Source organism: Erinaceus europaeus, chromosome X, assembly GCF_950295315.1.
Source record: "Erinaceus europaeus chromosome X, mEriEur2.1, whole genome shotgun sequence".
In the NCBI taxonomy this organism is placed as follows: domain Eukaryota; kingdom Metazoa; phylum Chordata; class Mammalia; order Eulipotyphla; family Erinaceidae; genus Erinaceus; species Erinaceus europaeus.
In genome coordinates, this window is record NC_080185.1 from 123,865,128 (window position 1) to 123,889,674 (window position 24,547).

Below are 24,547 nucleotides of genomic sequence, written 5' to 3' on the forward strand. Positions count from 1 at the left end.
GCTAGGACAGAGAGAAATGGAGAGAGGAGGGGAAGACAGAGAGGGGGAGAGAAAGATAGACACCTGCAGACCTACCTCACCGCCTGTGAAGTGACCCCCCCAACCCCCCGCAGGTGGGGAGTGGCTCGAACTGGGATCCTTACCCTGGTCCTTGCACTTTGCACCACATGCGCTTAACCTGCTGCGCTACCGCCTGACTCCCAGTTCTGCACCTCTTTAAAAAATACATTGCAGCACAACGGCTTAAGAGCACGTGGTGCAAAGTGCAGGAACCGGCGTAAGGATCCTGGTTCGAGCCCCCAGCTCCCCACCTGCAGAGGAGTCGCTTCACAGGCGGTGAAGTAGGTCTGCAGGTGTCTTTCTCTCCCCCTCTCTGTCTTCCCCTCCTCTCTCCATTTCTCTCTGTCCTATCCAACAACGAAGACAGACAACAATAATAATTACAACAACAAAGCAACAAGGGCAACAAAAGGGAATAAATAAATAATAAAAAAAAAATACGTTGTCATGCCCAGTCCACCAGAGTGCCAACATCTCTTCACCACTGTCCACTGGGCCTTCTTCACCCTTTCACGCCCCTTTCCAAGTGGTTTTATTAACCAATGGTTTTGCTATCTCAGCTTTATGATGATATTTGCTAAGGAGAAACTAAACCCATCTGTGACTTTTCAGTAACTTTTGATCCTGTCAGCAGAACACTGCCAAGTATGTGACCGTAAGATAGGTTCTTAGTTACCAAAGCTACTGAAAAATGTACATTCTTATTTTTTCAAACCAATCAGGAAACACGGAAATAGACCTCCACCAGGCAACAAACTACTATGGCCTCAACCAGGGTTGAGCTGGGATTCCACCCCACCACTTATATTAGGGTATCCCTTTCTAGACTCATCCTGCTCTGAAATATGTGTCCCAAGGGGCCCAAGTGGTGGCGCACCTGGCTAAGCGCACACCTTACAGTGCACAAGGACCCAGGTTCAAGCCTCCAGTCCCCACCTGCAGGAGGGAAAGCTTTGCAAGTGGTGAAGCAGGACTGCAGGTGTGTCTTTCTTTCTCTCTCCCTCTCTATCTCCCCCTCCCCCTCTTAACTTCTGACTGTCTCTATCCAATAAATAAAGATAAAAGAGAAATATTTGTCCCAATATTGCAACAAACAAAACATAAATATCTCCCTATCAACATAAATATTTCCCTATTACTCCCTATAGCGTAACTGTCTCCCTAATAACATGATCACAAAACAGAGTTCCAGGTGACAAAACTAGCACTGTCCTTGGCAAACATGTGCCTGTTTCCATTTTATCCGTATTAAACAATGCTGTGACATGCTCTTGGTTTTATTTTTCATTTAAAGATAAGTAACCCTTCAAGATGAACCAAGAGGCTATATTTTTTAAATTTATTTTATTTATTTATTCCCTTTTGTTGCCCTTGTTGTTTTATTGTTGTAGTTATTATTGTTGTTGTCATTGTTGGACAGGACAGAGAGAGAGGAGGGGAAGACAGAGAGGGGGAGAGAAAGACAGACACCTGCAGACCCGCTTCACCGCCTGTGAAGAGACTCCCCTGCAGGTGGGGAGCCGGGGGCTCGAACCGGGATCCTTATGCCGGTCCTTGTGCTTTGCGCCACCTGCGCTTAACCCGCTGCGCTACAGCCCGACTCCCCCTACGGTCTATTCTTTGATGTCCCTCCAATCCTGCTCTCCAGAAGTAACTGGTAACTTTTCTTCTTTTTTATTCTGAAGGGATTTTCTTCCCTTTCCCTTTCTTCCCTCTTTCTTTCTTTCTTTCTTTCTTTCTTTCTTTCTTTCTTTCTTTCTTCCTTCCTTCCTTCCTTCTTTCTTTCTTTTTTTATTCCTCTCTTTCTTTTCCCCCCCTACATTTATTTTCAAACAGAAACAGATGCAGAGTGAGAGAAGGAAAGAAACCACAGTGCTGACGCTTCTTTCAGTGTGGTGGGAGCTGGTCTCGAGCCTGGGTCAGGACTTGATTTTCTTATGCTTAGATATTTTCCAGTTATTCTCAGATAATTCCCCAAGGTTCCTTTTTAAAGATTCATCCCTCTGCTGCTACAGACTAAGGCAGATCGTTGAAAGATGAGCCAGGAATCCTAAAGTTTCTTTGTTGGGAAGAATTGCACTAAGGATAGCAAAAGGTAGGCATTCCAACTTTATGGGTTCTGAGCAGGAAGTGGATATAAAATTAATATTCTTCTCTATTTATAATTATCTAAATGTACAGACTTCAGGAAAGCTGCTTCCTCTTTTATCAATAGCAAAGATTTTTATTTCTTTTTAAATTGATTTTTATTGGTGATTCAATAATGCTTTCTAAGATGATATGGTTACAGGGGTCTAGTTCCTCACCACACCCACCACCACAGGTCTGTGCCCTCCCTCCACTAGGATGACCACCATAATTTTCGGTCTTAGTGGCAGTTTGACCACCATATTTTTCCTTTTTCTTTTTTTTTTTTTTAATATTTACTTATTCCCTTTTGTTGCCCTTGTTGTTTTATTGTTGTAATTATTATTGATGTTGTCGTTGTTGGATAGGACAGAGAGAAATGGAGAGAGGAGGGGAAAACAGAGAGGGGGAGAAAAAGAGAGACACCTGCAGACCTGCTTCACCGCCTGTGAAGCTACTCCTGCAGGTGGGGAGCCGGGGGCTCGAACCGGGATCCTCACGACAGTCCTTGAGCTTTGCGTCACCTGCACTTAACCTACTGCACTACCTCCCACCTCCCTATTTTTTCCTTTTTGACAAGTTCATGTGTTCCAGTTCTTTATATTGTACATATGAGCAAAGAATCAGATTTTTAAAAATAATTTATTTGTGTGTGTGTGTGTGTGTGTGAGAGAGAGAGAGAGAGAGAGAGAGAGAGAGAGAGAGAGAGAGAGGGAGAGAGTAGAGGCGCACTGGGGCATGACTTTGCTATATGCAGTGCTGGAGACCAAACTCAGGACCTCATGCTTGCAAGTCACGCACTTACCCAGTGAGTCATCTCCCAGGCTGCTCTAGCAAAGATCTTTTAGCAAGTAATCTCAAAAACTTCACTGTAGATGGCAATTTCTTTCACATATGCACATGCCTCCCTACTGTATATTTACTGTCATGTAAAATGAAATGAAGCATTTTTTTAAGTCGGCTATTTCAAGATGCACAGCAATGGCAATTAGCAGATCCTCCAAATGCTTTTGGTTTAGACTAAGAGGGGCCAGAGAGATGGTTAACTGGGTCGGCGCATGCCTCGCTATGCACATGACTCAGGTTTGAGCACCTATGGGAGGTGCTTTGCTAGTGGAGAAAGTTTCAGTGTTGTGGTTCTCTCCCCATTTCTCTATCTGTCTTCCTATCTATCTATCTATCTATCTTTCTATCTCTCCTTTGGAAAAAAAAAGTGGCCCTGAGTGGTAGAATCAGAATGTGCAAGGCCATGACTACATACACACACATACACAGCTAATAAGTAAAACCAGACTTTAAAAACTATGTACCTTACTCTCTACTGGCACCTAAACCTTAGAAATCAAATGTTATAACCAGTGTCTGTCAAAGTAGTTATAAAAAGAAAGGCTAATACAAGCATAGCATAACATAGTCCTGGGTAGATGAACCATCTAAATTGCCTCCTAACATAAGAACTATTAGTAACATAGCCCACCATGACACCTGTCTCCTGGAAGTCACAGTCTACAAGCCAGATGGCAAGCCATCTGTGACTATTACAACCTTGCATTTCTGTCATAGACGAAGTGCCCTGGACTGAGGTGATCACTTCCATGGAGCTGATGGGACCTGTGTTGACTCAATAGAATATGGCCAAAGTGATGGGATAGTTTAGCCTTGATCATATTACAAAGGACAGTGACTTCCCTCTTGGCAGCTTTGGTGCAGCAAGCTGCCACATCAGGCTGCCATGCGAGAGAGGGCCACACAGCAGGGAACTGAGAGCAGGCCGAGGCCAGCAGCCCAGGAGGGACTGAACCTTGAACACAGCCGCAGCTGTGAAGTAAAAGTGGATCCTAACCCCAAGAGATGCCTCTGGCCCTAGCTGACAGCTAGATGTACTCTTATTTCATATGAGATAGTTTCATGAGAGAGAGGGGGGAGGGAGAGGGAGAGACCAGAATACAACTGGCACATGTACATGGCACAGGGAATTGAACTGGGAACCTTAGGGATGCAAGGCCTGTGCTCTACCAGTTACGTTGTTTCCCCTTGACCTATAGAGACTGGGAGATAGCAAGTATGTGTCACTTATAGCTATCAAGTTTGAGGGTGATTTGTTACACACAGCAACAGATAACAAAGAAAGAAGGGAGGAAGGGAGGAAGGGAGGAAGGGAGGAAGGGAGGAAGGGAGGAAGGGAGGAAGGGAGGAAGGGAGGAAGGAAGGAAGGAAGGAAGGAAGGAAGGAAGGAAGGAAGGAAGGAAGGAAGGAAGGAAGGAAGAAGGATAGAAAGAGAAGTGTGGCTGCTTTGCATGTTACTGTGTTGGTGAACAGTGGGCTCACATGAGTTAGTATTACTTAATGGAATCAACATACAGATTGTTATACCGGGAGTCATTTTCAGTTAAGACCACATTTTTCAGACTTTGCCAAAATAATCCTTCCGCCTTGGGGTTGTCAGGCCACTGGAGGATGGAGCTCTTACAGATCCGCTGGCGCAGCCTCAAGTACTGAGAGTGTTGTAACACGGGCTCCAGCAGGATGAAAATGATCACATCCATATTCTCATCCATTAGCCTCTGCAGAGCCAAGTAGAATGCAGTTTTAAAGTTCCAGTTCCTGGCATAGTTTTTGGTCAAGACAAATATGGTTTTCTTGCTTTGGTTTATGCTCTGCATGACGTTGTCGATGATGGCTAGGCCCGGGTCCCAGTCCCTCTCCTCTAAGCAGAGAAGCACATTTTTCTCTTCACTCTCTTCCAGGTGGAAACGCAGCTCGTTTATCACCCAGTCCGTGACTGAGGCGTCTTTGGTGTCATAAGAAATGTAAGCATCATAGAAAGTCTGGGATGTAGACAGTGACCTGTAGCCTTTTACCTTCGCTGTGCACATGTGGTAGATAAACCAGACATCCCAGTAGAACCAGTGGTGAGCCAGGGCCCCCAGCATCACCACGATGGTGATGAAGGAGGTGAAGAGACACAGCACAGCCGCCATGGTATCTGAGACACACGTGGTTAGCTCAAAAGTCACAATGCTCCTCCCACTTTGGTCCCCAGGGCTGGCACAAATGACATCCGTCAATCGAGGAATTGTGACATGCAGATTTTCATCTATCCATATTCGAAAATCTCCAATGTCACAGGTACAATCAAAAGGGTTTCCACCTAGTTCTAAAACAGCTAAATTGGGACTAGTCTTAGTCTGCAGGGTGGATTTGTTAATCGTCTGGAGTAAGTTGGAGCCTAAATCAAGGTGTTTCAAACTGCTGGCTTGGGAAAGAAAGTCGGGGGGCAGTTGGGAAATCCTGTTCTGTCTTAGCAGAAGCGTCTGAAGAGAAGGTGTGAATTTAGACAGGCTATTTGTCACAGAGGACAGTTGGTTTCCACTTAAGTCAAGCATGCGGAGACGAGGAAACAGCTGGAGCGAAGTCCAGTTAAAGTCATCTAGCTTATTGTTGTTTAGATAGAGCTTGGTGAGATTCCGGGGCAAGTTAGAGTATACTTCCTCCGGAATGCGCTGAAGATTATTGGAGGATAAGTCGAGCCACATCAGATTCTTGAGGTTTTGAAAAATTTCCCAGTACCTGTTATCATGGTTCCTCCATAAGAGGTCCAGACGATTCCCACTGAAGACCAGTTCTTCCAGGGACATACTACTCAGGCTTTTCTGTGTTAAGGTATAAATGCTGTTGTAACTCAAGTTCAAAACTTTGAGTTGTGTTAAATTTTGAATAAATCCCAGACAGTGAGTTACCCCTGCTATCCGGAAATAGTGGTCATTATGGCTGAGATCTAGAACTTCTAACTCTTTCAGTTCACTGAGAGCATGGTCATCTGCAAAGTCGAGTCTGTTGTTTGTCAAATCCAAATATTTGACATGAGGCACATCTAAAAATTCGGTTCCTTTCAACATTTGACCATTGCCGTTTGAAGAGAGGTTTAAGCAGGTGATGTTTTGAAAACCTTTAAATTGTGTTTTCCCAATAAAGAAAATGCTGTTGAGGCTTAAATCTAAGGCTTTACCGTAAGCGGAGCATTGAGGCTTTATTAAAGGATTAGTTTTGTGATAAAAATTTGAATGTGGGTTAAATTCTTGTGCTGAACGTGGCTTACGGGCATGCCTTTGGAAAAGAGAGTCCTTTTTATCGTTTTGACTGCTATTATTTACCAAGGGTGATATTCTGTTTTCGGACAAGTAAATGACTGTCAGTTTGGAGAACTCCTGGAAAATAGAAAAATCAATTTGCTTAATAAAGTTAACACCCAAGTTGATAGTGGTCAAATTTGAGAGAGACATCAGGGGCTGGAAATGTTCTTTTTTCAGTTCCTGGAAGACATAACCTCTTAAATGCAATGCCCGGAGAGATATAAGCTTAGAGAAGTTTGGGGAAATATTAATGTATGGTAAATAGTCCATCTGTCTATAGTTAAAAGATAAGTCAAGGAGTTCTAAACGGGACAGTTTCGTTAAAAATGCCCCAGTAGCGATTTCCGGCACTAAGTAGTTGAATTCAAGATGCAGCGTCGTCAGCTGGGGCATATTGTCAAACCAGGTTGCGGGAATCCGGCTGAGGGACGTGCTGGAGAGGTTCAGGTGGCGCAACTTGTTCAGGGGTTGAAAAGCAAAAGGATGGATTTGAATTGAAGTATTTCCAGTACAAGGTGTGCATGGAAAAGGGGCATTGAAGCACCTGGGACAGTTTCCACTGAGATCCAGTACTTCTAAATCTCTCAGTCCCTTGAAGTCTTCTTGACCGACGGTCGTGATATTGGCATTGCTGAGATAAAGTTCTCTTAGGAAGATTGGCAGTTTGGGTGGCACATAGTGAAGATTGTTAAATGAAAGTGATAGCACCCTCAAAGTTGTAAGATTCTCAAAGGCTCCATTTTCTACAACAAATGACTTATTACAGGAATTTCCAAAATAGCAATTCCAGCCCAGGTAGAGAGTTTCCAAATGTGGAAGCCCAGAAGTGTTCTTCTTGCTCACCCTGAGTATGCTGTTTTGAGTGAGACTAAGCAGTTGCAGAGACTGGGGCAAGCCGGCCGGTATTCTGTTGAGCCGATTGTCCTCGAGCCACAAGTGCTGCAGCTTTTGTAAACTGAGGAACGCTCCATCCGTAATGTTCATGCTGATTTCAGTCGCGTCAGGATTTTTATTCGAGTCCTGGCGATTTGCGTTGTGGTTTAAATTTATTATGGTGAGATTGAGCAGCCCTTGAAATGATTCATTTGTGATGTGTGTGATGAGATTCTCAGACAGGTCTAGTTCTGTCACATGTTTATTCACGCTTTGAGGAACCTGGTGCAGCTGGCGGTTGTTGCACTCAGCAATAATGGAGACATTTTCTCTTTTCTCATCGCAAGGATAGCTTCTAGAGTAATTTGCTTCAGTGAAGAACTCACAGGAATCAGAGACGAGCAGGAGCAGGCAGGTCAAAAACAAAGACTGAGGGCTCATGTTTGCCTGAGGAAAATCAAAAGGGGAAGCACAGTATCAGTAAATATTGCCAGGCTTTCCGTCACATTTAGAGCGCTTCACGGTATTTGTAGGAGCTTTTAAGTGTGAGTGCTCTTAACAGTGGGATTGCGTTAAATTCGGTTCAAAACAATTTTAAGTTTTCACTTTGTTCAGCTTTGTTCAGTTTTCACTTTGTTCCAGATGCCCCACCAGGGCGATGGGGAGGAGGCTTTCTTCCTGCCCTCCTGATCTGAAGTGAAAATAGGAAAGGGCCAAGAAATAGCTCACTTGGATAGTGTGTCACGTGCACAATCCATTGAGCCGGCCCCCCATGACATTAGAGGAAGCCTCAGTGCTGTGGTCTCTCTCACTCTCTACCTCTGTCTCGCTGCCTTGTTTAGCTCTTAAAAAATAATAGTGGGGGCGGGAAGGTCGGGCGGTGGCACAGTGGGTTAAGCGCATGTAGTGCAGAGCGCAGGGACCGGCGTGGGGATCCCGGTTCGAGCCCCCAGCTCCCCACCTGCAGGGTAGTTGCTTCACAGGCAGTGAAGCAGGTCTGCAGGTGTCTGTCTTTCTCTCCCCCTCTGTCTTCCCCTCCTCTCTCCATTTCTCTCTGTCCTGTCCAACGGCGAACAACATCAACAATGGCACTAGTGATGACCACAGCGAGGCTACAACAATGAGGGCAGCAAGGGGAGGAAAGGATGGCCTCCGGGAGCGGTGGATTCATGGTGCAGGCACCGAGCCCAGCAATAACCCTGGAGGAAGGGAAAAAAAGAAAAAAACATAATAGTGGGGGCAGTCGGGCAGTAGCGCAGTGGGTTAACCGCAGGTGGAGCAAAGTGCAAGGACCGGCTGAAGGATCCCGGTTCAAGCCCCAGGCTCCCCACCTGCAGGGGAGTTGCTTCACAAGTGGTGAAGCAGGTCTGCAGGTGTCTATCTTTCTCTCCCCATCTCTATCTTCCCCTTCTCTCTCCTTTTCTCTCTGTCCTATGCAACAACAATGACATCAATAATAACAATAATAACTACAACAATAAAACAACATGGACAACAAAAGGGAATAAATATTTAAAAATTTTAAAAATGATAATGGGAAAATTGGCCTGTGAGTAGTAGAATCACATATGTATGAAGACCTGATGTTACAGAATAATATTTTTGTCGTGTAGCCTGCTAGTCATATCACACAAACATTGGTATTTGTAGCTACTCTTTTGCTAATATTATAAACTCAAGTAGAGTAGGCATGATGCTTTATATTTTTATGCATCTTCTGTAACACTTAGTAGACTATTTCACTTTCTATAACTCTTTTTTTTTTTTTTTGTGCCTCCAAGGTTATTGCTGGGGCTCGGTCCACTGCTCCTGGAGGCCATTTTTCCCACTTTGTTGCCCTTGTTGTTGTCATTATTATTTTTGTTGTCATTGCTGTTGCTGTTGTTGGATAGGACAGAGAAAAACAGAGAGGAGGGGAGACAGAGAGTGGGAGAGAAAGACAGACACCTGCAGACCTATTTCACCGCTTGTGAAGCGACCCCTCCCTGCAGGTGGGGAGCCAGAGGCTTATGCCAGTCCTTATGCCAGTCCTTATGCCAGTCCTTGCGCTTTGGGCTATGCACTTATTCTGCTGTGCTACCACCTGACCCCCTTTCTATACTACTTTTGTGAATTGTGCAATGCAATAAACAGATTGATGTGACTGACTTGACCAAGGAGTGTGGTCCAAAGAACTCTCAAAGTCTTATTGTTGGGACTGGAGGCCAATCTCTATACAACTCCACTAGCCCCAACACATATCCTTATTGTAAGTTAAACTAGAAAAAAATGTTATTTTTTATTTTTAATATATTTTTTATTTTTTAAATTCTCATAAGGCTTAGTGTGGGTGAACTAAACGCCATTGTCATACCTTCCCATGAAAGACTTTGCTGTAGATGCTGACTAGTCTGAGAATCAGCTTTCACTAATTTTTAACAGCCAGGAAAACTAAGTCCATCTCGAGATGAAAACAGAAGCGCAACAGATCTTGGGGGTGGGGTGAAGGTGGAGCTCTGGTGGAGGGAAGGAGGAGCCTGGAGTCATGGCAAGAGCAGGCATGGGTGAGAATGACACCATCCAGGGCAATGCAAGCCCGGAAGAATCCTAAGCCTTTTCTTTTTTTCCTAGTAATTTTGCACCTTTCTTTTCTTTTTTTATTTCTTTTTTAAATAATTATTTATTTATTTCCTTTCGTTGCCCTTGTTGTTGTTTTTTATTGTTGTAGTTATTATTGTTGTTGTTGATGTCGTCGTTGTTGGATAGGACAGAGAGAAATGGAGAGAGGAGGGGAGGACAGAGAGGGGGGAGAGAAAGACAGACACCTGCAGGCCTGCTTCACTGCCTGTGAAGCGACTCCCCTGCAGGTGGGGAGCTGGGGTCTCGAACCGGGATCCTGACGCCAGTCTTTGTGCTTTGTGCCACGTGCACTTAACCCCCTGCGCTACTGCCCAACTCCCTCAGTGAAGAATCTTTTGCTCGCTGATCTGATATGAGCCCTTTATTATGTACTCACTAACCTGTATTTGGATCTATTTCTAGACTCACCATTCTACTTCATCCATCTACTCCTCATTCATGCCCTGCTCCAGCATAGTCACAGTTATAGTTTTGGGGGTGCTTGTGTCTGATAGGGCAAGTTATTAGCAGAGGATCAATTATCCCATGCACAAATGACAATACACACACACGCACACACGCACTCATAGTAAACAATACCCAAAGTGAGGTATTAGTGGAAATATGTGGAGTTCATATCACAGAAAAGGAAGTGATATATTTGGTATATACTTTTTAAATGTGAAAAGATGAATAGCCCAGTAAGGAGACAAAAATATGTGAACAGACAAGCCACAGGGGGGGAAAAAAAAAACACAAACAGCTCTTATACGTAGAAAAATATACAGTACTTCACCCAAAATATTGCACCGGGATGCCATTTTTCACCAATTCTGCTGTGTACACGAGGATGTGGAGAAACAGGGGCTCTCAGGTTTTGCTGGCATGGGTTTAAGTTAGTGTCACTTCTAAGATGGAGAATAATTTATAATACCTATGAAACTTGAAAATAGACTCAGCAATTTCTGTTCTAGGAGTAGAGCCTAAAGAGAGGCTTTCAGGCATGCCAATCACTAGGCACAAGGGTGTCCAGTAGAAGGCTGTTGGCACTAGCAGAGGTCTGGACACAGTCTCCATGCCTGTGAGTAGTGATCTGCTCAAAGTCATGTGCCCATACTCATAGCGGAAGACTAGCAACAGTTAAATAGGATAAAGATTAGGGGCCAGGCGGTAGTGAAGCGGGTTAAGTGCACACGGCACGAAGTGCAATGTCAGGCACAAGTATCTGGGTTTGAACCCCCAGCTCCCCACCTGCAGGGGGGTTGCTTCACAAGCAGTGAAGCAGGTCTGCAGGTGTCTCTCTTTCTCTCCCCATCTCTGTCTTCCCCTTCTTCCCCTCCTCTCTCGATTTCGATTTCTCTCTGTCCTATCCAACAACAACAACGGCAACAACAAACAACAACAAGGGCAACAAAAATGGAAAAAGTGGCCTGCAGGAGCAGTGGATCTATAGTGCAGGCATGGAGCCCCAGCGACAACCCTGGAGGCAAACAAATGAAAAAGGATAAGGAGTGGCTCTATGTTCCTTTATCCATTCATTCAGTAACTGTTCCCTGGGCATATACTTTACTTTCGGAACTATTTTCAAGCTGGGGATCAACAGAAAACTCAACCATTTAAAATAGCTGCCCATTTGGAACGTGTTAGATGGTGGGAGTCCTGTGCAGAGACATCAAGACGCGAATGGGGCTGCTTATGCAGACTGCCCACTTGGGATTTGTCTGGTCTTCTGTCATCACTGGGAGAGTGAGTGTGGGGGAGGGAGCCACAGGGTTGAAGTGTCACTGTAGTCACTCCATAGAGAGGGCGCCCACTAGCAGTGTGACCATGACTGCCCATGTGGACTCTGCCCACCTGGCTGAGCTAAGGGGTTGCCAGCTTCTTAGTTTAACTTTTCACTTTAGATTCATTTAAGAAACAAACTGGACTCTAGTAAAGGCCCGGGGCTTGGGGGAGGGGGGGAATTCTCACTGGAGGTGTGCCTGCCTTGCCATGATCCTGTCCCGTGTGACCGACCGCACACCAGTCTCAAGTTAAGGCTTGGACCTTCTATTTCCAAAGCAACTCAGACAACGCTGAGAAGAGCTGCCAGGGGGCGCTGGAGACCAGCAGAAGAGCCTTCGGAAAGTCACTGTGTTCAAGCTGAAAATAGCTGATCAGAAGATTCCCAGAGGGGAACTGTGGGCTGGAAGGTACCAACACCACTTCTGTGTGAGTGTCCTGAGGCGGGAGAGGAACAGACAGGCAGGCAGAGAAGCCCAGGAGGCCTTGTGAGGCAGATGGACTACAGAGGCTGTTCATTCTCTGGCGCTGGGCTGGCCCAGACTCAGGGGTGTGAGCAGAGGGCAGAGAGCCCGGCCCCCCTCACCCATCAAAATCTGAGGAGACTGTGCAGTGCCCAGGGCCCCAGCTAGGGCTGGCTTCCCACGCCCGCCCATGCTTCCTCTGGGTGGCACCCACAGTTTTGGATGCCACAAGTTGTGGTTCCAAAGGAGACCAAAGGAAACCAGAAGTGGGAAGGGGGTCAGGGAACATTCACCCAGTTAAGGTTAAGTGAAGAAAGACCGTTCAGTCTGGCAAACGAGAAGTGGCGACTCTGCAAACAGAGTTGAGAAATGACCCTCTGCAGATCCCAGGGAGGCAGAAGGGGGCAATTAGACAAGCTAGACAGGACAGACGCACAAGAGAACGCAGCAAAGAGAGGGGACACTGCTAGAGGCGCCTGACAGCAAAGGTTCCCTTTCAAGTGGGAGTCAAGGACCAGATTTCTTCAAAGCCAGAGAGGGGGTCCGAGGCCTCTAGGACAGACAGGAGGGTGCCTGCCTTGAGGGCTGAGGACACCAAGGGCGAGTGGCAGAGAGCAGGAGGGCTGTGGCCTCGGGCCAGCCAGAGCAGAGTCCCTGCACATCACAGAAGACACTCCTAACCCGGACACCCAGCCCTGACTAACTGTCTCCAGACAGGACTCCAGGCACAAGTGAGATCAGGGCGACCTGTCAGAGACAGAGCACGGAGTCAAAGGTCAGTATGTGGCATGTGCACAGCCCTGCCGAACTCCTCCCGCCAGCCGCCACACTCTGCCACCACCCTGCTATAGCGCCCGGGTAAGACGCGAGGGCATCTCGCCTGGCACAGAGCAGGGACTTGCTCATCTCTAATGGCAGCAGCAGGCCTGTGGAATGTGTGAGAGCAAAACTGACGGGGGCACCCGGAGACTCAGTCATCAAGATGAGTACTCTCTTGAAAAGGTAAGATCATGTTTGGAGGAGCTATCGGCACTGGAGTAAAATCAGACTCGAACTTGCGACACACTACTTCTTGCCCTGCCCCCACCCTGTCCCGACGCTGGGGCCAGTGAAGCTGGACTTAAACAGCAGGCAGTCAGCCCGAGGACTGCAGCCTGCTGATCTACCATATGTATATGTTTATATATGTAGCACTGAAACATCTGTCTAATGAGATGCATATTCGATGGAATACTACTTGGCCATTAAAAACTATCACATTTTGTCATTCGGAACAAAGTGGATGGAACTGGAGGTGATACTGCTGAGTGAAATAAGAAGTGGAAGACAGGGAGTCGGGTGGTAGCACAGTGGGTTAAGGATCCTGGTTCGAGCCCCCGGCTCCCCACCTGCAGGGGAATCACTTCACAGGCGGTGAAGCAGGTCTGCAGGTGTCTATCTTTCTCTCCTCCTCTCTGTCGTCCCCCCCCCCATTTCTCTCTGTCCTAGCCAACAACAACGACATCAATAAAAACTACAACAACAAAACAACAAGGGCAACAAAAGGGGATAAATAAATAAATAAATAAATAAATAAAATATAAAAAAAAAAAGAAGTGAAGGACAACTACCCAATGGTTTCCATCATGCATAGTGTATATGTGACTAAAACAGACAAACCTACAAAAAAAAAAAAAAAAAAGTAACCAGACGACTGTTTCTTAGACTCTGAAGACTATGGTGGCCAGAGGGAAGGGGGGACAGGAACTCTGTCTGCAGGCACAGTGAGTCGTACACACGTTCATGTGGGTGGGAAGCTCTACGCCTGGCATCTGCTGATTCTGTAAGCCAATACTGAGTCCGTACAAATAATCTTAGTTAGGAAAAACAACTAGAGAAAAGAAAGAAGGAATGAGTTCCCCAAGCTTATAGAAGAAAACATTGAGAATTCAAAGTGACATAAAAATTTAAAGGCTTGTCTATGGGTTATTAAAATATTTAACCTGTGGGGCCCGGGTGGTGGCGCAGCGGGTTAAGCGCACATAGCACAAAGCACAAGGACCGGCGTAAGGATCCCGGTTCGAGCCCCCGGCTCCCCACCTGCAGGGGAGTCGCTTCACAGGCGGGGAAGCAGGTCTGCAGGTGTCTGTCTTTCTCTCCCCCTCTCTGTCTTCCCCTTCTCTCTCCATTTCTCTCTGTTCTATCCAACAACAGCAGCAGCAGCAACAACAGCAACCATCAAAGAAAAGATGGCCTCCAGGAGCAGTGGATTGGTAGTGCAGGCACAGAAACCCCTAGCGATAACCCTGGAGGAAAAATAAATAACAAACCAACAAATAAATAAATAACCTGCGCTTAAAGATAAATCAAATCGTGTCTGTCTTGATTCCTGAGCGTTCTGGCATTCCCCACCCTTCAATTTCACCCCCACAGCAAGCGCCTTACTCTCCTCCCCCAGTGTCAGCCCTACCCCATAGGAAACATCTAGGATTCCTTTGGCACAAGCACTACTGCCACCAGCGCTGACTCACTGCCACTTCCTGCAGGAGATGTGTCTGCTGAAAAGCCCTGTACCCCGTGCTTGCAACTTGCAGCCAGTTCTTTGGTGCTGCTCCTCTTGAGGCACCAGACCCACATGCGCACATGACTCAGACTCTTGTAATATCACATTTATTTACCGTAGCGTTCTTACTGAAATAGCAATCTTAAACTTGGACAAGTTCTGGCCCACAGGTATCAGACAATAGGATTGTGGATTGATACTTCAGTCTCCATTGGGAACACATTGCCAACCCTGGACTTCCCTGGGCAGGGCTGCAAAAACAGAAAGTAGAACATGGCTGCCAGCAGCACCAAGTGGTGACTTCCATGGGCCCGAGGCACTTCGACATTTGTGGGTTCCTTCCTCCATATAAAATAGCAAACTGTATTTCACGACCACATTGTCATGAAGATGAATATAACCTGGGGTGAATTATATTGATTTTCCTTATCTTGAAAGAAATTCAAACCTTTGCTTAAGTTATCCTGGGCCCTGGACCACTTGGAACTAAAGAGAAAGTCACTCCTGGTCTTTGATGAGGGTAAAATGGGGGTCAAATTAGGGTCCCAGAAACTCATTAGGATAAGAAGGAGATGCCGGGAGTAAGATAAGTAATAGAATGGGAACTGATGAGGTGAAGGTAGAAGTGGTGGACTAGGAGGTCATGAAAGGATCATATTGGACATTGGACTGTAGCCCTACAAAATACATTGACGTTATTCTTCTTCTTTTTTTTTTTTTTACTTCAGATAGAGAAAGTTGACACAGAGAGAGAGAGAGAGAGAGAGAGAGAGAGAGAGAGAGCTAGCCAGAGGCTTTACAGCACCACTTCAGCACCTGTGGAGCTTCTCCTGATGCCTTGGTACTCCCATGCGGTGCCACGGTTTGAACTTGATGCTTTGAGCATGGTAAGGTGCAGCTGTACAGGGGAGCTATCCCCTCAAGTTTTAATTTCTGCAATACTAATGTGAGCTTATCTGGAAGTAGGGTTTTTGCAGAGAGAGCTGAGTAGCAAGGAGACGGTACAGGGTTTGGATGGACTCGAATCTAATGATGGCTCTTGTGATAAGAGGTGGAAGGCATGGGACAGAAACACACAGGGAAGAAGGCCAATGAAGATGGAGGCAGGGATTGGAGTGGTACTGTTCAAAGTCACGAGATGGGGACTGGGTGGTGGCCCATCTGGTTGAGCGCGTGTTACCATGCGAAGGACCCAGGTTCAAGGCCCCAGTCCCCACCTGCAGGGGGGAAATTTCATGAGCTGTGAAGCAGGGCTGCAGGGGTCTCTCTCCCCTTCTCTGTCTCAATTTCTCTTTTCTGTTGCCAACAAATAATAAAGTATTTTTTAAATAAGTAGAAGCCAAGGGAAGCCACAGTTGCCTGTTACCACAGGGAGGTCTGGGGTCAATCTCCCCTCTGAGCACCCAGCAGGGAGCCAGCTCTGAGGACAGCACCTTGATTCCAGTCATCTGGCCTCAAGATCTGGCACACACTTCTCTCGCTCGCTGCTATGGCCAGAGGAGTCTAGTGGAGTAAAGGCGAGAGCAACGGCCAAGTCAGTCAGTGGCCTGGGCTACACAGGAAGCAGAAGCAGCATCTATGGGCGGGTGCACAGAGCACCCAGCCACGCATGACTGGGTGTCTGTAATGAGTGGCCTCCACTGGGTGTTGCAGATTCAAGACCCACTTATTTGAAGAAAACATATGAATCATGAAATAGAAACCAGTTGAGAAATCAGTCTTAGCTAAGGACGCCCCAGGAGGTGCCAGCCCATATGCTGAGGACTGTGGGCAGGACAGAGACCTGACACACTGGGCACCGAGGGGCTGAGCTCGACAGGCAAGTCAAAAGCAGACCCTGTGGGCTATCCCCCACAGTCAGGGTGATGGTGGCCTTCCTGGACAAAACAGCTTTGTGCACCCCTTCCCTAAGCTACAAGCAGTGGCTTTGCAATGATATCTCTCCTTCTTCTCCCTCCTCCAGAGTTTCCTTTGCCTACACGTGATGTGCCTCAGACCGGCTTCCCAGCTGCCCTTCCCCTTTCTCAGGATGAGGGGTCCTGCTGATGCCCCTGAGGACTAAACTGTCAAGAGAACCTATGGTCCTAGATTGGGGTTAGCCTCCCCTGCTGAGTTTCAGAGATGTGTGGCAATGGTGGAAGAGTCAACCAGAATGAAATTTGTGCCAAACTGAGATATTTCTACTTCTTAAACTATTTTATTTGATAGAACAGAGAGAAATCGAGAAGGACACTTGCCACCCGGCTTCACCACCTGTGAAGTCCCCCCCGCAGGTAGGACTGAGGGATCAAACCTGTGTCCTTGTGTAGTATAATGTGTGAACTCAACCAGGTGCCCTGATAGATCTGTTTGTTTTGTTGTTGTTTTTTTTTATTGATTTCTAGATTTCTTCTACTTCTTCTAGTTCATTGTTTGTATAAGAGTGTCATTGGGTTTTATATATTGATTTTGCAGCCTGCCACTTTATTATGTTGATTAATGACTTCTGGAAATTTTAAACTGGATTCTTTGTGATTTTCTATATATGTGTCATATCATCTGCAAATAGTTACAACCTACCTTCTTCTTTTCCAATCTGAGTCTCTTTAATTATTTTATCTTACCTAATCGCTATGGCTAGGACTTCCAGTACTATGTTGAATAGTAATGATCATAGTGGACAGCCCTGCCTTGTACTTGACAGAGAAGGGAAAGCTTTCAGATTCTCATCATTGTGTATGATATTGGCTGTGGGTTTGTTGTATATAAACTATTCATTTGAGAAATTCTCCATCTGTCCCCATTCTTTTTTTTTTCTTTAATTTCTTCATTGGGGAATTAATGTTTTACATTCGACAGTTAATATAATAGTTTGTACATGCATAACATTCCTCAGTTTTCCACATAACAATACAACCCCTGCTAGGTCCTCTGTCATCCTTTTTGGATCCGTATTCCCCCCTACCCCACCCCAGAGTCTTTTACTTTGGTGCAATATGCCAGTTCCAGTTCAGGTTCTACTTGTGTTTTCTCTCCTGATCTTGTTTTTCAACTTCTGCCTCAGAGTGAGATCATCCCATATTTATCCTTCTGTTTCTGACTTATTTCACTTAACATGAATTTTTCAAGGTCCATCCAAGATGAGCTGAAAACGGTGAAGTCGCCATTTTTAATAGCTGAGTAGTATTCCATTGTGTATATAGACCACAACTTGCTCAGCCACTCATCTGCTGTTGGACACCTGGATTGCTTCCAGGTTTTGGCTATTACAGATTGTGCTGCTAAGAACATATGTGTACACGGATCCTTTTGGATGGGTGTGTTGGGTTCCTTAGGATATATCCCCAGGAGGGGAATTGCAGGAGCATAGGGTGGGTCCATTTCTACCCTTCTGAGAGTTCTCCAGACTGTTCTCCACAGAGCTTGGACCAATTGACATTCCCACCAGCAGTGCAGGAGGGTTCCTTTGACCCCACAACCTCTCTAGCATTTGTTGCTGTTACCTTTTCTGATGTATGATATTCTCACAGGAGTGAAGTGATATCTCATTGTTGACTTTATTTTCATTTCTCTGACAGTCAAAGACTTGGAACATTTTTTCATTTGTTTCTTGGACTTTTGGCTCTCTTCTGTGGTGAATATTCTGTCCATGTCCACTCCCCATTTTTGGATGGGGTCATTTGTTTTCTTGTTGTTGAGTTTGGCAAGCTCTTTATATATGTTGGTTATTAGCCTCTTGTCTGATGTATGGCATGTAAAGATCTTCTCCCATTCTGTGAGGGGTCTCTTGGTTTGAGTATTGGTTTCTTTTGCTGTGCAGAAGCTTTTTAATTTGATGTAGTCCCACAGGTTTATGCTTGCCTTAGTCTTCTTTGTAATTGGATTTGTTTCATTGGAGATGTCTTTAAAATTTATGCAAAAAAGAGTTCTGCCAATATATTCCTCTAAGTATCTGATAGTTTCTGGTCTAACATCCAAGTCCTTGATCCACTTGAAATTTACTTTTGTATTTGATGAAATATAGTGGCTCAGTTTCATTCTTCTGCATGTTTCAACCCATTTTTTCCAAAACCATTTGTTGAAGAGACTCTGATTTCCCCATTTAATAGTCTGGGCACCTTTGTCAAAGATTAGATGTCCATAAATGTGCGGGCTTACTTCCAGGCTCTCAATTCTGTTCCAGTGGTCAGTGTGTCTATTCATGTTCCAGTACCAAACAGTTTTGATGACAATGGTCCTATAAATACAATTTGAGATCTGGGAGTGTGATGACTCCAGTTCTGTTCTTTCTTCTCAAGATTGTTTTGGTAATTCTAGGTCTTTTCTGGTTCCAGATAAACATTTGTAGCATTTGTTCTGTTCTCCTAAAGAATGTGCTTGGGATATTGATGGGGATAGCATTAAATTTGTAGATGGCTCTGGGTAGTATATTTATTTTGATGATGTTAGTTCTTCCAACCCATGAACATGGAATATCTTTCCATTTCTTTGTGTCTTTTTCAGTTTCCTTGAGCAGTGACTCATAATTTCCAGTACACAAGTCTTTCACTTCTTTGGTTAGGTTTATTCCCAGATATTTTAATGTTTTTGTTGCTATAGTAAAAGGAATTGATTTCTGAATTTCAACTTCTTCTTAGTGTTTGCATAGAGGAATGCCACTGACTTTTGAATGTTAATTTTGTAACCTGACACCTTACTGTTATGCCTGATGATTTCCAAAAGCTTCTTTCTGGATTCTTTAGGTTTTTCAATGTATACTATCATGTCATCTGCAAATAGGGAGAGTTTGACTTCTTCTCTTCCAATCTGTATGCCTTTAATTCCTTGCTCCTGCCTGATTGCTATGGCAAGAACTTCCAACACTATGTTGAATAATAATGGTGATCATGGGCAGCCCTGTCTAGCACCTGATCTGAGGGCAAATGCTTCCAGTTTTTCACCATTGAGTATGATGTTGGCTGTAGGTTTGCTAATATATAGACTCCACTATCTTCAGGATTTTTCCATCTATTCCCACTTTTTGTCGTGTTTTGATCATAAAGGGATGTTGTATTTTGTCAAAGGCTTCCTCTGTATCTATTGATATGATCATGTGGTTTTTGGTCTTTTATTAATGTGGTGGATCACATTGATTGATTTACATATACTAAACCAACCTTGCATCCCATGGATAAACCCCACTTGGTCATGATGAACAGTCTTTTTAATATACTGCTGTATCTGGTTGGCTAGGATTGTGTTCAATATTTGAGATAAATAGTGTTTTCTTCCAGAGTCTCATTTGTTGTTTCTGAATTTCTGATGACAGTTCTTTCAAACTCTTTACTCACTCCTGTGATTATTTCCTTAACTAGTGTTTGGATGTTGACCTCATTATTTTGTGATTCACCCTTTGGGGGGTTTTTAGCTGGACTCTTGTCCTGTTCATTTCTCCACTATTTCTTGTTGGTTTAACCATCTTATATAGTATGTTATGAGGTCCCTCACTTGGTACTTTTCAAATTACTGATCACTCTTGCCTGGATTGACTTGTGTCTAAGTAGGGTAATTAAAGAGTTCACAGTTGTGGAAATTGACAGTTGTTTCAATATTATTTTAATCCCTGAGTTATGTTGGGCTGCAATGTGGAGGAGAGAGAGAGGAGATCCGGAGCAGAGAGGGAACACAATTCTTTATTCACGTGGGCACCTCAGAGTTGGGTGAGAGCACAGCAGTTTGGGCCACATGGAGCTAGCAAAAATGGCCGCCTCCCGCTACGCGCAGCACCCTTCCGTTCACTGATGTGAAGAGCAGGCAACAGAGCAAGGGGCAGAAGAAGAAGGGCTTTTATGGAAGAAAGTCGGGATGTGATTGGCTAGGAAACAAGGCACTCGGGGATAAGATAATGGAAAGGGGGAGGAGTAAAGAAAGCACTCCAGGATAGGACAATAGCTCTCGAGGGGATGGGAAGGGGGAGGAGTAAACAAAGCACTCCAACTATCCCGGGGAATTGACAATGACCTGAGGGGACAACATGGCGGCTGTGACTGCATCTGCACAATTTCCCAGCAGAGTTGGAGCACAGTGGCTTAAAAGCCTCTTTTGTTCTTTTTCTTCCCTTGATAAATCTGTTTTTAATGGTATCTGATGATTTACAGTTGACTGAGTCAACCACTGATATATCATGGAAGCAAATGAATAAAGCAGTGATTGGACACACAGAGATTTATCACCATGGATGAAAGTTAGTTAATAATATTCATTTTGTCCATCCAGATTCGGTGGATTCACTAACAGCTATGAAAGACAAAAGAAAGCACATCAGCAAAGAGAGGGATTCTGATTGTTTTCTTGTGAAACTATGGAATATTACACTGTGTGAATTCTGAAGAGGGTGGCACAGGCCAACTGTTCAGGGCTTCGCTGTGAGGCAAACGCTGGGCCACATACAATGCATGCACAGTCTTGCTTGAACCTCGTGGAAATCAGCCAGGTGCTGCTATCATAAGCTCCCAGTTTACAAGCACGTGACTCTGTGGCTGAGAGGTGCTAACTTGCCTAAGGCCACACAAATACTGGGCTGTTGGAAAACTCACGATCTATTTTTTCTGTGCAAAAATGTGTCTTGACTTTTCTAACAACTCAGAATAGTAGGTGGCAGAGTTGAGATGAAACTTTGATGCACCGAAGTAATTGTCAAACTGGAAGGACTGGAACCGAGAGGCTGGTTGACAGTGATCTGCAGAGACATGGTAGCCTTGCCCAGAACCCCAGCGTCCAGTGGCTGTGTGGTTCACCCATCTTGTCTTTCTGCACCCACCGGGCTACCACAGAGCGCTTCTGGGTTCTGTGCAATTCTGGTTAACTGGAAACCCACTGGTTTTTAGATGTATGTACCAACAGCCTGTACTTGCGAAGGCTGACCCAGACTAATAATCAGTTATTCATTTTAATTCACTAGTTCCATTTTTAATATTTTATTTCTTCTATTTTAATGAGTGAGATACAGAGGAAGAGAGAGAGAGAGAGCACAGCACTGCTCAGCTCTGGCTTATGGTGATGCTGGGTGCTGAAACTGAGACCTCAGAGCCTCAAGAGTCTTTTGCAGAACCATGATTCTGTGTCCCCATAGCCTTGACTAGTCAAATCCCTCCCTCCCTCCCTCCCTCTCTCCCTCCCTCCTTCATTTGAACTCAAAAGCCATTCCACTGGAATAGTGCCCCCTCACCAAAGGTGTGGAGAAGATGCTAAGAGTCACTTAAAATAATACCCTGCTGAGTTTCAAAACTAGCCATGGGTGATGGCTTCCTTCCCTGCGGGACATATCCTGCCACTCATTAAGCCTGGGCGCTCCCTGGGGCTGCCTTCTGTCTTGTATACTCTGAGTAGGATCACTTAGGATCCTTATGGAAAGAAGCCGGGATTGGAGGAAGACTGAACTTCACCAGCCTCCCTCACACTGACTTGCAGCCTAGCTTTCTCAGATAAAGGGAGCCTGGAATTTCCCCTTTGTTTTCTACTCTCAAACCAAGGGGCTTCCCAGAGCCTTGACACCCCCCCCCCCACACACACACACCTTGAAAACATGCTGTGCTCCTTAGAGAAAGATCTCAGCACTACAGCAGCGGTTCTCAGCTTTGGCTACACACTGGAGCTCCTGGGGAGTCGAGAATCCAGTCTCCCCCAACCCCTGAGATTCTGATTCCATTGCTCTGGGGTTCAACCTACCTAGCAAGGCTTTTTCTACCCCCCCACCCCCCACACACACACCCTCTGTGTGGTTCCAATATGCAGCCAAGGCTGAGAACCGCTCTCAGGCTGGAAGTCAGCATCCAGAGGGAGGGAGGAGGGGCAGCTTTCCAGTCGATTTTCACTCTCTTACAATACTTTCTTATGATAGTGGTGGTCACAGCAGTGTGCACATATCAAGTAGAAACTGGGTAACTTCAATTGCTATGTATGTAATTGGCCTGGTGAGTTGGCCCAGTTCCTTAATGGGCCATTGCAATAATTTTGTAAAGCACCATACATCTTTAGTGTTAGCTTAATTAGCTTTATGGGCCTACGATGCACATTAAATGGATGTAAAAAATCAACTTCAGAAACTTAAACATACATTAAATGGTGGTGAAAACTGACTCCATGAGCTTTGATCTATACTAAAGGTACCTGGAGAACATACAAAGAGAATTTTAGAAGAGACTCTCTTGAAATCAGCCTGCTCTTAGAGCTCATACACTTGTCTAGGTATATAAATATATCATTTAAAACTTTGTAAAATGTCCACCCTGTTCTTTTCAGCAACAAAAACCGACCATCTGCTATGGCTAAACATTAGACAATATAATTATAAAAACAATAGCATGCTCACTTAAAAACTCTGAATGCGGGGGGCTGGATGGTAGGTAGCACAGTGGGTTAAGTGCTCATGGCGCGAAGTGCAAGGACCAGTGTAGGGGTCCAGGTTCAAGCCCCGGGCTCCCCACCTGCAGGGGAGTTACTTCACAAGCGGTGAAGCTAATCTGCAGATGTCTACTTTTCTCTTCCACTTTCTGTCTTCCCCTCCTCTCTCTATTTATCCAACACAATAACAGTAACAACAAGGGCAACAAAATGGAAAAATAGCCTCCAGGAGCAGTGGATTCCTAGTATAGGCACTGAGCCTCAGCGATAACCCTGGAGGCAAAAACCAAACCAAACCAAACCAAAACTCTGAATGTGGCAAGTAGCACTCTGAAGTTGACCTTTCTAGCAGCATATTGACTTCAGGCTTTGTTCAGAAGGTAGAAAACTACTAGGGAAAGAGAGAGGCAGACTGGGGGTATGGACCGACCAGTCAACGCCCATGTTCAGCGGGGAAGCAATTACAGAAGCCAGACCTTCTACCTTCTGCAACCCTCAACGACCCTGGGTCCATGCTCCCAGAAGGATAGAGAATGGGAAAGCTACCATGGGAGGGGGTGGGTTATGGGGATTGGGTGTTGGGAATTGTGTGGAGTTGTACCCCTCCTACCTTATGCTTTTGTTCACTAATCCTTTCTTAAATAAAAAATTTAAAAAAAAAAAGAAGGTAGAAAGTGACTCCTGTGAGGGAAAGACTGTTCTTTCATACAAAAGTAGCAAAGGAAAAACACTCTTCTGTCTTCTCCTGCTCCCACTCCTGGAGCAACACTGGCTCCAGGCTACTTGGAAGTTGCTTGTTTTCCTGTTAAAAGTGATGAGACCACTCCAGCAGCTTTTCAAAACTGCTGACCAACCTGCTCTGCCTCCACTCAGAGTTCTGCTCACTCTTTGTTGGAGCCATTTGTCAATGACCCTTATTTCTGACCAGAGATCACAGGTTTTTTTGGAGAGCTTTCCTGAAAAAATTAAAGTGGCTTGGGAGTCGGGCGGTAGCACAGCGGGTTAAGCGCAGGTGGTACAAAGCACAAGGACCGGCATAAGGATCCTGGTTCGAGCCCCCAGTCGCTTCACAGGCGGTGAAGCAGGTCTGCAGGTGTCTGTCTTTCTCTCCCCCTCTCTGTCTTCCCCTCCTCTCTTCATTTCTCCCTGTCCTATCCAACAACGACGACATCAATAACAACAACAATAACCACAACAATAAAAAACAACAAGCAACAAAAGGGAATAAATAGATAAAAATATTTTTAAAAGAAGTGGCTTACCGCTGTTCTGGTACCCTGGTCTTCTCCAGCAGCTCACTCCCGCAGCCCTGCAGGGCGTACTCTGTGCATGGGCACAGAGAGAGGAAGCCAGCAGACTTCTGGAAATAGATGCTTTACGGTCAGAGGAACCTAGCTCGTGATTTGCAGAAGTTTATGTGGGAGGAAGGGAACTTGTGATTTCTTAACTGTTCCCAAATTATCTATTGACTGTGCTTTAAAATTCAAAAAATGAAATTGGGGGGAGGGAGTCACTTTCCAAGTGATTTAAACAGAACCCAAGATAGACATCACATCGCTGCTGTGTTGTTGTGAGTTTGTGTTTACTTGTGTGTATGTGGGCGTGAC

At 45.3% G+C, this 24,547-nt stretch overlaps 1 protein-coding gene across 1 annotated transcript; it reads right to left on the bottom strand.

Moving 5' to 3' along the window:
* Positions 1-460: 460 nt before the first annotated feature.
* Positions 461-24,302, bottom strand: TLR8 (toll like receptor 8). Its single transcript, XM_007517473.3, has 2 exons — positions 24,203-24,302; positions 461-7,640 (listed from the first exon to the last, which is right to left on the bottom strand). The coding sequence occupies exon 2, from the start codon at positions 7,632-7,634 to the stop codon at positions 4,527-4,529; it is 3,108 nt and encodes a 1,035-aa protein (XP_007517535.1). The 5' UTR covers positions 7,635-7,640; positions 24,203-24,302; the 3' UTR covers positions 461-4,526.
* Positions 24,303-24,547: the final 245 nt, after the last annotated feature.

Coding starts and splice junctions, on each gene's coding strand:
- TLR8 (XM_007517473.3), bottom strand. CDS start 7,634: ATGAGCCCTCAGTCTTTGTTTTTGACCTGCCTGCTCCTGCTCGTCTCT.